We start from the raw sequence: 14,817 nt of genomic DNA, 5'->3' as shown, positions 1-14,817 counted from the left end.
TAACCTAGCTCTGAATCACTATCAGTACAATGGTTATGCTGACTCCTCTCTAAGAAAACGCTACAATAAATGGCACTACATGTCAAAAACATGGCGTCTTCTCTCTACACAAATTAAATATTCTATATACCCCCCCCTTGCGGGGCCGGTTTTTTTTTCGGGGAAAGGTGGCAACCCTAGCTGTTTGTTAAAGTTGAAAAAACAAAAACAGAAAACACGCAGCCTGTGCGTGTGATTACTAAAATGTTAATTCCTTGATGTCGTTCTGCATTCGGACGCAACCGTAGTAAAGTATCCCCCTGCCCCTCCCCCTACGTCCTGCTAAATAGCAGAGCATTTCGCATCCAGTTGGGTATGATGAGTCCTGGCTTAAAGGGGACATGAAGACAAAACACAAGTTTGGTTCATTCGAAAGATTGCCTCGTTAGAATCATGCTGACACCACTTGCAACTTAAACGTCGCTCAAATAAGCTACATACCGTATTTATTCGAATCTAAGCCGATAGTTTTTTTGAAATACTGATATATCAAACTCCAGGGTCGGCTTGGATTCGAGGATTTTGAAATACGCGCCAATTTCCAAGTGAAGTGGTGCACAGCTAGCGCCACCCAGAAAAGAAAGTATTGTAGCCATTACTAGACGAGCCAGTAGCCATTAAGGGCCATAGGCCGCCATTTTGAATTGTGCAGATAGTGACCTGCGTGCTGTGTGGCGTTTGGTTTTGATAGCGCGTTTTAAAAGAAAAGTTGTTTTAGCTGCGGAGTTGTCGTCGAACGTTCAAGCCGGGCGGGACTTCGGCGTGGATGAAAAAAATGTCCATCGTTGGAGGACGCAACGGGAGAGGATATTGCGTGCGCCGCAACGAGGTTGGCAATCACCGGACCACGAGAATGCCGTCACCATGAAATGAAGATGGCATTGGCTGACTTCGTTCAGACCACGACCGGCCGGTCGTGGTTCAGACGCAGCGAGCAGCTGCCCTTCCAGTAACGACGGAAGTGCTCCAGGCAAAAGCAAGGGAGCTTTTAAGGGAACGAGGCTTATCGCGAGCACACCTCAAAGCCAGTCGGGGCTGGCTACAGAAATTCATGAAGCACTTCGGCTTTAGCCTCCGTCGTCGAACCTCAATCGCCCAGAAGTTGCCCGGTGATTTTGAAGAGAAACTGATTGAGTTCCAGCTCCGCATCTTCATGTTCAATAAACGTGTTTTCTTTTTGTGAACGCTGACCTCGCCTTTTTGTTCGGCCTACCTTCGAGGTAAGTTTTTTTTTTTTTCGCGCCTTCGGACTTTCGGGGGTCGGCTTAGAATCGGGGCCGGCCTAGATTCGAATAAATACGGTAGTTAGGAGAAAAGGGAATGGCCATGCAACCCACTAGCTCATTTCCCGTGACATCAGAGCCCATGATGTCATGTGCCCTGCTGTGTGAATGGGAGAGGCCAGCAAAAGCAAATGCAAATTAGGCAGAGCTTACAAGCTTGCCGAACGAGCTATTTGCGGTTAAATTTAGTGCTCATTCTTTTATAGTGGTAAGAATGGCGGGATAAACAGTGGAAGTTACGAAAGCACACATAAACATAGAAGTACCAAAGCGTACTGTTGTTGGTACAGCGTGTACTACGCTTGTTTTAGCTGCACAGCAGTCCGCCACTTTCGAGTTGTCTTACCCGCACCAGCTGATTGGCGTAAGTGATGTTGTCCTACGTGACCTTGTTTGTTGAGGATATTCCATGTTTCACAAAACAATTACTTTCTACAGTAACAAAAACAAGCCAGGTGCCAATACGGTCAAAAAACAAAGCAACGGCAGACATTGGTCCGTGCATGAGTATGGTAGCGCCATCTGGGAACACTGACGGCAAGCAGCGCTGCAGCCGAATCACGCAGTGCAAGTACATTTGTATACAGGCGCTTAAGACTTCATTGCTGACAACCCGAAAATGCACAATTTGGCGGGAGAATCAAAATTTTAACTTAAATTGATTAATTTCTCAGTGAATGCGGCATCATTTGCTGCCGGCCAAGCGTTAGGAGCACTATAAAACCCGAAATCTTTCGAATAAAACAAACTTGTATTTTGTTTAAACGAACGTCTTTAGCATTTCTGAAACTGCACTGGTTTTCTTTTGTTCCCGTACGAGCTATTCAGTTTTATCGCGACTTGCAGACCAATCATTATTCCATGGTTTCATTAGCTTGGTTCTTGCTATAAGGCGTAAGCATGCACATACTTAACGACACAGAGCCTTGCGCTATGCATAACATTTTTGTGTGGCTTATATTCCCGTTAAACACACAAGTGGTAGTCAGCTATTGGGATAATCCCATCCCCGAGACAGATTTTCCTACGCGTATACATATGTTCGAAGTGAAGCCACATTCATTGTACTGTGCCAGTCTATATGGGGTGACACTTGTGCCTGACGTGTTCGGAGGTGACCGTGGTGACGCCCGTAAGAGCGTCAGGAAGTGCGCAGAGCTGTATCCCCGGGTAGCTTTTGTTGGCATTCGAGCACTCTACCAAGCCACAGCTGTTTTTTGCAGTGCCCTAAACACAGACGCGCCCACAACAAGCTGTTCAGGGCCCCCTCCTCACCGGCCAGGGCACCCAGGTGCGCCTCGAGGGCGGAGAGGCGCCCCTGCGCCGTGCTGAGGGCCAGCCGCGTGCGGTGCAGCCCCTGGCCCTCGTGCAGCAGGCGGCGCTGTGCCTCGGCCTGCTCCTCGGTGCGCTGCTGCTGCAGGGCCCGCGCCTGGGCCTGGTGGGCCTGCCGCTCGTCCGACAGGCACTCCCGCAGCTCCCCCAGCTGGGCCTCCAGCTGCTCCCGCTCCACGCGGCACGCGCGCGCCTCCGACTCGCACAGGGTCACCTGCACGCAGGGGGGGGCTCCATCGGGACCTGGGAACAGCTCCCCCTCCCAGCGCCTCCCGGAGTGGGGCCAAGTAAAGGCAGCAGCAGCAGCAGAAAATGAAACAGAAACACGGGACAAGTGCAACCCAGCACCAACATGGCAGAACTAGTACTGTTGTGTCTGCTGCTGCTGCTGCAGGAGTAGGAACGCCTCTCCCCTCCAGCGTTCCTCCAGCCTGCGCTGCTCAAGTCCATTCTCTGCCTCAAATTTCATCCCTCCACTTGTAGTGCAGATGTTGATGCTCCTCACTACATGCCCCTATGTCCACTAGTTGCCCTTGATTCCTCCCATACGGGATGCTCGCACCCTACTCTCACTCCTGTCGTCCTCCTCTCCATTCCTCGTCGGGCTCACCACGGTTGCCTTTCAAAGCACTCAGTAAGCCCCCACTAGCCACCACTGCCACTGTAGCTTGGGTTAGAACGGTGGTTTGGGCTAGTTGGTGCATAGTGAAATTCAAAACAGCGCAAACAGACGGGACAAGGAAACGACGACACAAGGCGATGGCGGCTTGCGAAATATACCGAAGAAAGGGAGGCGAGAAGGAAACACGATAAAAAGAAGAAGTGCATCGAACATTGCACTCAAAACATAAGATCGATACACGTGCATTGATTAAGTGGTAGGAACGCTCATATGAGACGTGGCCAGAGGCGGGAGGCAAGGAAGGCAATCCTGAACAGTCAAGCTTTTTATGAATCCAGATAGCGGATTTCCTCACTTAGTAATTCAATGGACGGCTTACTCACATAATCGCCGCCTGCCTTATGAATGAGGTAGGCTACATAGATTTCACGCTCACACTGACCCTTATACGTTCTTGCAACACGCGTATCGTGGATTCGCAGGTTGTGAGGCTCTTGTCGGCAGGCTTCCCACTGGCCTTGCTACGTGACTTAGCTGAAGTGTTGCTAGGGCAATTTCGCAAATGCAGCGAAGCTGGATCGCTGAAGGACAGGCCGGCGAAAATCGCTGTCGTTCCCTATGTGCACGGGGTTTCGCACATGATGAAAAAGGTAGCGGGTCGCGCTGGTGTAGGAGTAGTGTTTTCCGCACCACACAGACTGGGTGGCCTTCGTAGGCGAGTGAACATAAATGAGCCAAGGGGCACCTTCCGCGAAATAGGCCACACAAAACCGTATGCAGAATGTAGGTGCTCCGTTGCGTATGAAGTTTCTTTGTCCTGTGGGAAGACCTTCATTGGTCAGTACGGGCGCTGTTTGAACAATCGTCTCCGCGAGCATGCAAACACACTAACAACGGGTACTGGCAGCAATCTTGCCACACATTGTCACGACCACGGCTGCTTGCCCAGAATACAAACCTGCAAACACAAAGAAATCACGAAACCACCGACCGTGTAACACCCTGTATCGTCAAAAATCCCATAATTGATGACGTTACACTTTTAGTAACTGTAAGGGTGTAAATGTAGATTATTGGTCGAAAGGAAAACAAATTAAAATTACGGAAAGCGGCGCAGCTGTGCTTACGAGTTTTTAGAGAGTTCTCGAATTTTTTTATACATTTTGGGAGCGCTGGGTGGTATTTAATTTCCTGTCAATGGTGTTCTTACTGCTGCTAATGTTATACATTACTAGAAGCCCATGAATCCTTTGTAGTCTAATGGATATGGGCAGAGTTCTCTGTGTACTTTATGAATGGGCAGGACATATGTCAGGTGTACGGTGAGCGTTGTCAGGCTCGCGGTGCTTTAGGAATTGAATAGCCACACATTTTGGCGTCATAGAAACACCTTTTAAAGAAGACACAGTGCAACGCTGTAAAAAGTGAATAGAGCCCTGGGCTGCTCTATGGCGCATTTTTAAACTATTTTTCACTTTTCTTTGCTGTGATTACGCCATTCAGAAAATACACGATGTCGAGCATTTTCAAACATTTTTAGCAAATACGAGCACATTCTCTCAGCCAATGAAGCATTTGTGCCTGTATCTCAGCATTGTGGAAAATTGGTAAAAACTATATTTACACTGAAAAAAATCTCCTTTCTGGCCCGTATTCACCTTGAAATTACGCGTTGTTGAGGTCATAGTAAAAATATCAAATACAAGCCATTCACTAGCACAAATGATCGCAGTTTATTTCAGAAAGTTTAATCAGAACAGTTTTTGTTTTAGCAGAGAAAAAAAATTTTCATTTTGTACAGTGACACTACTTCACACCGTTGTTCCACAGAGTGTCTTCTCTGCACGGCATGCACCTGCCTGCATGAAACACGCGCGAGCCAGCGGGTTCGCGCTACAAGAATACCTTTCGCCGCAATGGTATTTGTAGCGTCAGTACAGGAAAGAGGAATAATTTGCGTGTTAGTGGGAAAAGCACAACGTGGAGCTAGCGGTGGTGCGCCCATTCCATGAGTACGGGTAACTCAACGGCAAGCTGGACATGGGCGTGTATTTAAATAAGCAGGGTATTTTATACGTGGTATCTTTTAAGTATGCCGAAAATTACGAAATAAACAGCGGCGGAGTCATCGAGTTAAACGAATTTATTTGTATGCGTTAGCGGGAATTGCATGACCCGATGCTTTAAATGCACATCTGATGTACAGCCGTTGAGTTACCCGTACTCATGGAATGGGCGCACCACCGCTAGCTCCACGTTGTGCTTTTCCCACTAACACGCGAATTATTCCTTTTTCCTGTACTGACGCTACAAATACCATTGCGGCGAAAGGTATTCTTGTAGCGCGAACCCGCTGGCTCGCGCGTGTTTCATGCAGGCAGGTGCATGCCGTGCAGAGAAGACACTCTGTGGAACAACGGTGTGAAGTAGTGTCACTGTACAAAATGAAAATTTTTTTTCTCTGCTAAAACAAAAACTGTTCTGATTACACTTTCTGAAATAAACTGCGATCATTTGTGCTAGTGAATGGCTTGTATTTGATATTTTTACTATGACCTCAACAACGCGTAATTTCAAGGTGAATACGGGCCAGAAAGGAGATTTTTTTCAGTGTAAATATAGTTTTTACCAATTTTCCACAATGCTGAGATACAGGCACAAATGCTTCATTGTCTGAGAGAATGTGCTCGTATTTGCTAAAAATGTTTGAAAATGCTCGACATCGTGTATTTTCTGAATGGCGTAATCACAGCTAAGAAAAGTGAAAAATAGTTTAAAAATGCGCCATAGAGCAGCCCAGGGCGTCAACATGATGGTCACAAAAAATGGTGGCCATTGTAAGAGAAGGTACTTTTTCATGAATTTTTTCACAGACGTAAGTTTGCTTTATACCCTGGAGGTAAAAGGCTCGCTAGAGAAAGAACAAATTTTTTTTCTTGGACAAAAACACTTTCAGGGAGCATTGTGGGCCATGCGAGGATGACCCACAATTTTTACTCAGCAAATCCTGGATGGTCGATTTTACGGCAGGGACTTTTGGCATGGAATGACCCAGCATTGAGCGTTCAAGTGATGTGAGGTTGTTAAATGCAAGCCCGAGCTTCTCGGCGAGAGTTTTGTTCTCCGGATCAGGCGATTCCATGACTAGGGCTGCGGGTGCACTAGGTTTTACTAGTATTTTTAAAATGGCCACCGTCTCGGTTTCGGCACGAGTTCCAATTGCTGTTTGATTCCCGCGTGTGGGTGCTATATGGAGTCGACATACTAAGTATCTGTTTCATGGACCGGCTCGTACGACACCATTGTTCACGTCAAGAAATGTGCAATTTAACGGGAGATTTAAAATTTTGGCTTAAATTGCCTTATTTCTCAGTGAATAAAGCACCATTTGCTTTCGGGAAAGCGCTTAGGGTACTATGAAACACCTAATCTCTCGAATAAAACAAATTTTTGTTTTCTCTTCATGGCTCCTTTAAGTGTGTAACTTAAGCGCACTCAGCGCCTCAACTACATAAGCAGAAGCTGTTTCGCCCAGTGGCCATGCTCTTTGTTACCATAGCCACGCCCCTCAGTTGGAGAGCCAATCACGCTGTAGAAGCTATCACTTGCGTCATCTCAGTTTTTCTTTTTCTGTCATTTCTGTGTTTGCAAATGAGCTACAATAAAAGAAGTGATCGGGAGGCAGAAGATGAGGGTTCAGCCGACCTAGCAATACCAAGATGTCATCACCCCGTGTCCACAAGAAAAAAAGCCTGGGGTGCTTTAAATACCCCGTCGTCAACTTTGCGATTCATCCCACCAAAACTGACATAAGCGTTGAAATCCTTGCCTTTCAGCCTGTTTTGGAGCAGTCTGGCACAATTCTCATGCTTTTGGAGCAGCATGGTGCAGGAGAACGGCAATGTATCAAGGCTGCACAATATGCACAGCTGCCTCACCCCTGCAGAAAGGACTGCTCAGCGACATGGAGGTTAAAAAAAAAGCAGAGAAACATCACGGATTTCTTCGCACGAAAGTAAGAAAAGGAATAAACAAAAACTTTTTCTTGCGCTAAATGTGTTGGTTCATACGAATTTCGGATGATAAGAATATTTTCTGCGGTCCTGCAGGATTGGCACCATCGAGATTCCACTGTGCGGATGTTGTGCAGATAAGCAACCGCCCTTTTCTTTTTTGAACGTCCGGAGAGAGCGAGCCGTTAAGCCCAAGGTTTCCCCCAGCTGTACGCTGTGCTGGTAGTACGTACACAACTGCCTTTGGCATGGCGAACGCAAGCTGGGGTGGAAAAAAGAAAAAAAGAAGGAAAATCCCACTTGCGTTCTTATCCTGTTGTCCCGCAGCATTCGTTCGTAGACGCTAAAAAACCTAGACGTGCTCCCTCAAAACACAAACACAAAGAAGTTAAAACAGCGCTCGCGGCTTGTAAGCCCATGCAGCAGCTTGTAAACTCTGCAGTAGCCGCTGTTGTTGGAAAAAAAAAGATGAAATGAAGGCTGCGGCGCTATTTTTAAGAGGCCTTCGTTTGAGTGATGATAAACAAAGAACGACTGAAAGGTAGACTGCGATGTGATGGGATTCGCGCATGTTTTCTTTGTAGTGCGGTACCGCTTATTGTGTGGCTCCCGCGACATGCATTTAAAGCGCTCTGCACTGTATTACTGCCTGTTTGCATTCCCTAAGGTCAAACATGTCCGACATTTTCTGCCACGCAGCACTGGCTGATTCGAAACTGCACCAGCTACTGCATCGTTTGAGTCAGTATTTGAGGGCTGGAAGCGTTCACACCACCGGCCCTACCTTGGCCTTCCAGAAGGCGCTCTCCCGCAGCAGCGTGGCCTCTGCCTGGCTGCGCTGGGCCTGCAGCTCCTCCTGGTGCTCGGCACGCAGGCGGCCACACTCCGCCGCCAGCTGCACCCGGCCGGCCTCCGCCTCTGCGCACGCCGGCGCCCGCCCCGTCACGCCTGGCGGGCCCCTTCACAAGGCTCGCCACCCCAGTCAGGCGAGAATCACAGCCCGGCCACGGACAAATCCTTAGAGGGACACCCACTGACCCTGCTGCAACGTGGGCTCAAATTCCCCAAAGGCGCAGAACAGTGTACGTAGGCCAAACTTTGGGATGCATCAACAACGATAGGTTGGGGGAGCACGCAAACAATGTCAAAAATGCGCGGCAGGGAAAACATGCAGAAGGCTTCTTGGCAAGCCATTGTTTGACTTTTGCAAAGACTGTGTGCCAGGCCTGGAAAATACGCCCAGCATTAGGAAGTGCACAACACGGCTGTTGCGTGAAATTGCTGAAACTGAACGAATCTTGACACTCGGTGAAGCGTGCATCAGCACGCCTCCTATCAAGCCACCTGAAAAAGAGGCGAAATATGGATGCATGCACCAACGAGACCCAATGGATGGCCTAACTACATACAGTGGAACCCTGACAGCACAACGTTCAAGGGACCGCGCAAAAGCGTCGTATGACCACAGTGAGTGCTGCCCTAATAGACAGTCTCACGCAACAGGTGAGCTACGAACTTCTTTAAATTACTACATTTAACGCGTTCTCGTGTAATTTGCAAACGCTCACTGAAATCTCAAGTTTCGAAAAAAAACACCTATTCTGTGTACCATCGCCATGCTGCCATGACTCATGAGGCTGGCGCGCCTGGATACACCACACTTTCCGCCAAATGGAGTGGGGGTGAGCGCGTGCATCACGAGGGTTTCGCAAGGAGACAACTTTTGCCACTGCAATTTTATGGGTGGGAGGATTATGCGAATAAATATGGTATACATACGCTGCTTGTTTGCAAAAAACAAAAACAAAAATTTCTTAAAACACGACTTCGTGTATCGCAAAAAAAGAAAAACAGACAATGACAGAGGAGGTGGAGGAGGAGGAATAAACGTCTTGGGGAAGAGTCCTCATTCCAGGACCCCTTGAGACCGCCCGGCTTCTCGGGCTCTCTTCACCAGCCAAAGCTGGTCGTCAGGGTCCGAGCTGGACAGTGCTCTCGCCCAGTGCTCAGGGGGGGTAGGTTGGGGTTCTTATCGCAGACCCACACTATGTGGTAAAGCGTGCCCAAAACCTCACAGAAGCGGCATTCCGAGGAGTAGACGGTGGGGGCCAGAATGCGGGCTCTAGTTGGGTGGGGAAAGGTGTTGGTTTGGATGCCTCGAAGGTGGTGTTCTTGTTCTTTTGTGAGGTTTTTGTGTGGAGGAGGGGGCATATGTAAATGTGTAGCATATGTAAAGCAGCATATGTAAATGTGTAAGTAAACCAATTGTTATTTGCGCTTCGTCCTGTGTTGTCTTTCTGCTCTTTGTTGCTGCTGTTTTAAGTTTAAGCCACTAAAACAAGAAATACAGGTCAGGACAAAGCGACATAAAAGGTGGGAAAAATGCAGGTTTATCCCCGCCAGCATCCATTGTATGAGACGGACCACGTGCACCCAAGCATTGTATAATCAGGGTTTTTATTAGGGGTGTGCGAATATTGAAATTTTCGAATACGAATCGAATACGAATAAGGCAGAAAAGTGTCTTCGAATATCGAATCGAATATCGAATATTGTGTAGCTTTAAAAAAGACACAAAACAAGAGGTTACGATAGTTTTTATTACACCTTTACAAGAACTCTTTCTTCAAGCTGCACTCAACAGGTTGTGGTACACTCTTCACAGATTGTCATGCAGAAAAATTAACTGTTCCACGTGCTCAGAAAGAAGGCGCTCCCTATGTGGTGTGACAACATTTCCACCAGTGGAAAAGGCTCTTTCACTGGGAACTGAGGTGGCAGGGATGGCCAAGTACTTCTGGGCGAGTGTGCTCACGTACGGATACTTCAAGTGGCCTATGGACCGCCACCATTCACAAGGATCATTTCCCCTATCCAAAAGAGGTTGTTCCGCATATTCCATTATTTCTCTCTCAGGGGCGGACTCCGTCTGTGTCTTCTCCTTGTTCATCACAAGGTGGTCAAAAGCGTTCCATACACTGGATGCCACCAGAGGACGCGAAGTTGTTGCTGGCACGGCAGTGTCCGTACCGTGTTCCATGTCAGCTGACTGGAGCTGCCTTGACACAAGATCTTTCAGCCAAATCATCTGGTCAGATGCTTGATGAACAGTGGCCTTAAAGCGTGGGTCAAGAAACATGGCCAGGCTGGCCACTTCATCAAACTCGTAGCTTGCAAAGCGAGTCTTGATGCTTTTTGCAAGGTTGCTAGCAAATTCTGTATTGCCTCTGCAGCCTTTCAGACAATGTAGCATACCAAAAATAATTGGAATTTGGCATGAAAGTAAGGGGTACTTTTCCACACTTGAGATGACAGTGGCATCAAATAAAGGCTTCAGTGCCTCCACATACTCTGCCACGTCTCTCCACTTTGAAGAATTAAAGCCATCCATGTGTGTGTCTGAAGTGGCAAGCTCGAGAGTTATGGCCTCTTTCAGTTCGAGGAGCCTGGAGAACATCAGGTATTCGCTGTTCCACCTTGTCTCGACATCCTGCACAATATGGAGTACATTCTTATTTAGCTGCCTCTGCACGTCGTGCAGCCTTTTTTGCGCAACAGGGCTATGCTTATAGTGCCCCACAATCCCCCTCGCCTTCTTGCAAAGCTTGGTGATCGCCGGAGTTGTTGACTTAGCATCACTGATTGCCAGTTGCAGTGTGTGCGCGAAACAAGCTCGCTGTCGCCATGGCAGGGTCCTGGCAGCCGCTCGGATATTGCGGCCGTTGTCCGTTACCACGTACTTGACGCAGTCGGTCGGTATTTCCCATTCAGCGCATAGCTGCTCCAACGAAGCAGCAATGTTCAAAGCCGTGTGGCTTTCAGGCATATGTCGCGTGTTCAACGTAAACCGCTTCATTTCATACCTCACAGTCAGAAAATGACACGTGAGGCTTATGAAGCTCTCGTTGGCACGCGACGTCCAGATATCGCTTGTAAAAGCGAGGGTTGTTGTGCCGTCTTCAAATGCTTTTCACAGCTCGGCCCTCACTTTAGCCCTCGTGTCGTCATACAGACACGGGATCAGCACGCGCGACAATGTCGTTCGAGATGGCAGATGGTAGCCCGGTACAGCTTCACTCATAAGGGCTTTAAAGCCACGGTCTTCAACAAAGCTGTACGGTTGAAGGTCCAAAGCGACCATCTCTGCAACTTTCTGGTTGAGCGCGCTCTCCCGCTTCTGAGACACGGGCTGCTTTCCTTGAATCACAGCAAGTAGAGTTGGTTGACTCTTCGAAGGCATGTTTGCGGCGTCTTTTTTGTATGTTGCCAGTAATGACGGATGCTGCTTTAAGTGATTTTGGAGTGTGGTCGTTGTCCCCGTCGGCGTCTGAAGTACACGTTCACACGAGTTGCACCGCGCTGTCGACGACGAGAGTTTTGTGTAGTGCTGCCAAATGGTACTGCGTCCGGCTTTCTTGTCCCGCTTGCAAGGTGGCTCATCATCCGAGGTCGACGACATTCTCGGTTTTCGTTTGCTTCGCTCGTAGCGTCGGAATCGTACGAAAAGAGAACGTCGCGCAATTAATTATAAAAACAAGTTGGCGACCATCTTGTCGATGTCGATGGCGATGCTATCACGCTATGTTCTGAGGGTCTGCTCGCAGCGATTTTTCTCTATATTTAAAAGTATTCCAGGTAACAGTCAAGATAAGTTTATTATATTAGGTATCTTTACAGAACGCGAAATTTCGGTATATCGCTGTACAAGAGTCGCAGAAATAAACACTGCTGCAAAACAGTAAAAACTGTTGAGCGCGAGTCTGTCGCGGAGCAGACGGCGCAGCCAGGCGCAGCTGCGCTGGCAGCGCGGCAACAGCGGCAGCACGATGGGGCTGTGCTTCTTACTTTGGCGGGCAGTAAGACAGGATACAGGCTTCGCGGAGCCTGTCATATCAGCGCATGGCACCCGTGCGTCTTGCAGATAACCGACCCAGCCACGGAAAAGATATTCCCTCACGGTCGCATCATTTTTTTTTGTTTCTGTCCTAGTGCGTACATGCGCCTCGGCGTTGCTGTAATGTGTAATGTCTTGCCTGCACTGTGGGTATTCGTCTGGGGTGAAAAAATACACATCGGTGTTTCATCCTTTTTCCTTGATAATTAACGCAAATATTCCGTGTCTTGTTCGAATATTCGACAATCTTACCAAATATTCGGCCTGGTCCGAATATTTGAGAATTTTCGAATGTAGATTTTTCGAATCGAATAACTTTCGAATAAGAAAAATATTCGATTCGTATTCGAAATTTCGAATATTCGCACACCCTTAGTTTTTATGCATTGTTTCTATGGGCAGTTTGCCAGGACTGCGATGATCCGTCATGAGAAGCGCGTCGTCATAAAACCGAGGGACTTTTCATCGGGGTTCCACTGTATTGTGTTTCATTTGCAATAAACACCAGTTAAGTGCAGTATTTGTTGTCCTTTCTCTTTCCTTGCCCTTTTTTTTTGTGCTGTTTTCTTCGATCATGTACCAACACACCCAGTTTTCCGCGTTTGGTAGAGAATACACCATTCACGCTTTTTGTCCGAAAGAAATGTTACCATCACTGTCCCTGGCACTGAAAGGAAAGGCAGCACAGAGCACGCAGATTGCAAAGTTCTTCCCACAACAGCCTCAGGGATTGCAAGGATAGCGATCGCACATTACCTCTAGATTACACCACACGGCACAGGCACAGCCTTAATGGTGGAATAGCGAGACAGGTTCACCGATACCGATACCGACCGATTGATTGAAATCGATTGATTGATTGATTGATTGAAATCGATTGACTGATTGATTGATTGATTGACTGACTGACTGACTGACTGATTGATTGATTGATTGATTGCAGGGTTCAACGCACCGACACAACGCATGCGATGAGGTGCGCTATAGTGGAGGGCTCCGGATTAATTTTGACCACCTGGGGATCTTTAACGTGCGCCGAAATCTCGTACACACGGGCGTTTTTGCTTTTCGCCGCCATCAGAAAAGCGGCCGGGAATCAAACCCGTGACCTCGTGCCCAGCAGCGCAACACCTTAGCCACTGAGCCACCGGGGCGGGTGACCTGGGGGAGGGTGGAATTCTGGATCTTGGTTCTCTCAAGAACCAAGATCCTGGTTCTTGCTTCTCTCAAGATCTTGGTTCTCTCAAGAGCTGCGACAGTGTCTCGAGTGAAAGGCACACCTGCACCACCTTCATAAAGTATCAGGCTGCCCAACAGCGTATGAAATGTTCAGCGATTGTAGAAGACAGGCCAAGCAGCTGTTGAAACGGGACAGGCAAGCCTACATTGACAGAGTTGAAACATCTTTGAGGCAGGACCCCAAACAGTTCTGGAGGTTCATGCACAGTTATGGCTCACAATCATCTAAAATTTCAACGATCCACACAGCTGCAGGCAAGGCATGCACCAACGCAACAGAAATTGCCAACCTGTTGGCTAGCCACTTCAGCTCCAGTTTTTCAGCTGGTAATACTGGCAACACTGACTATGCAGATAAGACCTTACAGGCAGACTGCCTGGCGGCAACGCCAGTGACAGAGACGGAAATTCGTGAAGCCCTTAGAAAAATGAAGGCCAAAAAATCATGTGGCCACGACGGCATCCCTAGCTTCATTGTTAAGGGCTGCGGACCGATACTTACACCCTTATTGAGACACATCTTCAACCTCTGTATACAATCTGGAGTCTTTCCAACCACTTGGAAACACTCAATTGTTGCACCCATATTTAAGTCTGGCGACCCTTCCCTTGTGGTCAATTATCGACCTGTGTCACTGATTTGCTCTCTGTCCAAAGTTCTGGAGCTTATTTTGTACAGCCGTCTCTACTCTTACTTCTCCCAGAAGCTGTGTACACAACAACATGGCTTTATTCCTCATCGTTCACCTGTGACAAATCTGTGTGCTTTTCTTAGCAAAGTGGTCCCTGCAGTGCATTCAAGACACCAAATTGATGTAATCTACTTTGATTTGTCAAAGGCATTCGACACTGTGTCACACTCCTTGCTGTTACAGAAACTGGACAACTATGGAATATGTAAGATGTACTTGATGCTTTTTGAAAGCTACTTGTCTAACCGTACAAACGTTGTACGAGTTTCGGGCTGTTTCTCTGGTGAATTTCGCTCAACTTCTGGAGTGCCTCAGGGAAGCAACCTGGGCCCCTTGTTGTTCTTGATTTTTATCAATGACTTGGCTGAGCGCATGCAACACTCTGAAATGCTCCTCTTTGCTGATGACATTAAGATCTTTCGGCCTATAGACAGGGCTAGCGAGTGCTCTCTTCTACAAGATGACATCAACACCGTGTCAGCATGGTGTTCAGCAAACATGCTTTGCATCAACCCATCAAAGACCAATGTGATATCATACCATCGTCGACAGGTGCCGATTCAATTTTTGTATAAGCTGCATGGGGGTTCCATTACTTGAGCGTCAACAGTGCGGGACTTGGGTGTGCACATTGACTCATCACTAAGTTTTAAACACCACATTGAAAAAACAGCCAGCGATGCAATGAAATCCCTTGGACTCG

The 14,817-nt window shown here is 47.8% G+C and overlaps 1 protein-coding gene across 3 annotated transcripts in view; it reads right to left on the bottom strand.

Moving 5' to 3' along the window:
- The window catches only part of LOC144168709 (uncharacterized), a 191,867-nt gene that overhangs the window by 46,418 nt on the left and 130,632 nt on the right, over positions 1-14,817 (bottom strand). For all 3 annotated transcript variants that reach the window (XM_077697655.1, XM_077697654.1, XM_077697653.1), the window contains exons 18-19: positions 8,074-8,207; positions 2,598-2,868 (exon numbers count right to left, since the gene is read on the bottom strand). In XM_077697655.1, the coding sequence (XP_077553781.1) occupies positions 2,598-2,868; positions 8,074-8,207 (405 nt within the window). The remainder of the gene's footprint in view (positions 1-2,597; positions 2,869-8,073; positions 8,208-14,817) is intronic.

This window comes from Haemaphysalis longicornis, unplaced genomic scaffold (genome assembly GCF_048455015.1).
Source record: "Haemaphysalis longicornis isolate Haplotype H1 unplaced genomic scaffold, Haemaphysalis longicornis Haplotype H1 scaffold_2, whole genome shotgun sequence".
NCBI lineage: Eukaryota > Metazoa > Arthropoda > Arachnida > Ixodida > Ixodidae > Haemaphysalis > Haemaphysalis longicornis.
Note: the sequence above shows the minus strand (reverse complement) of the source record. Positions and strands in the feature narration are given on the sequence as shown.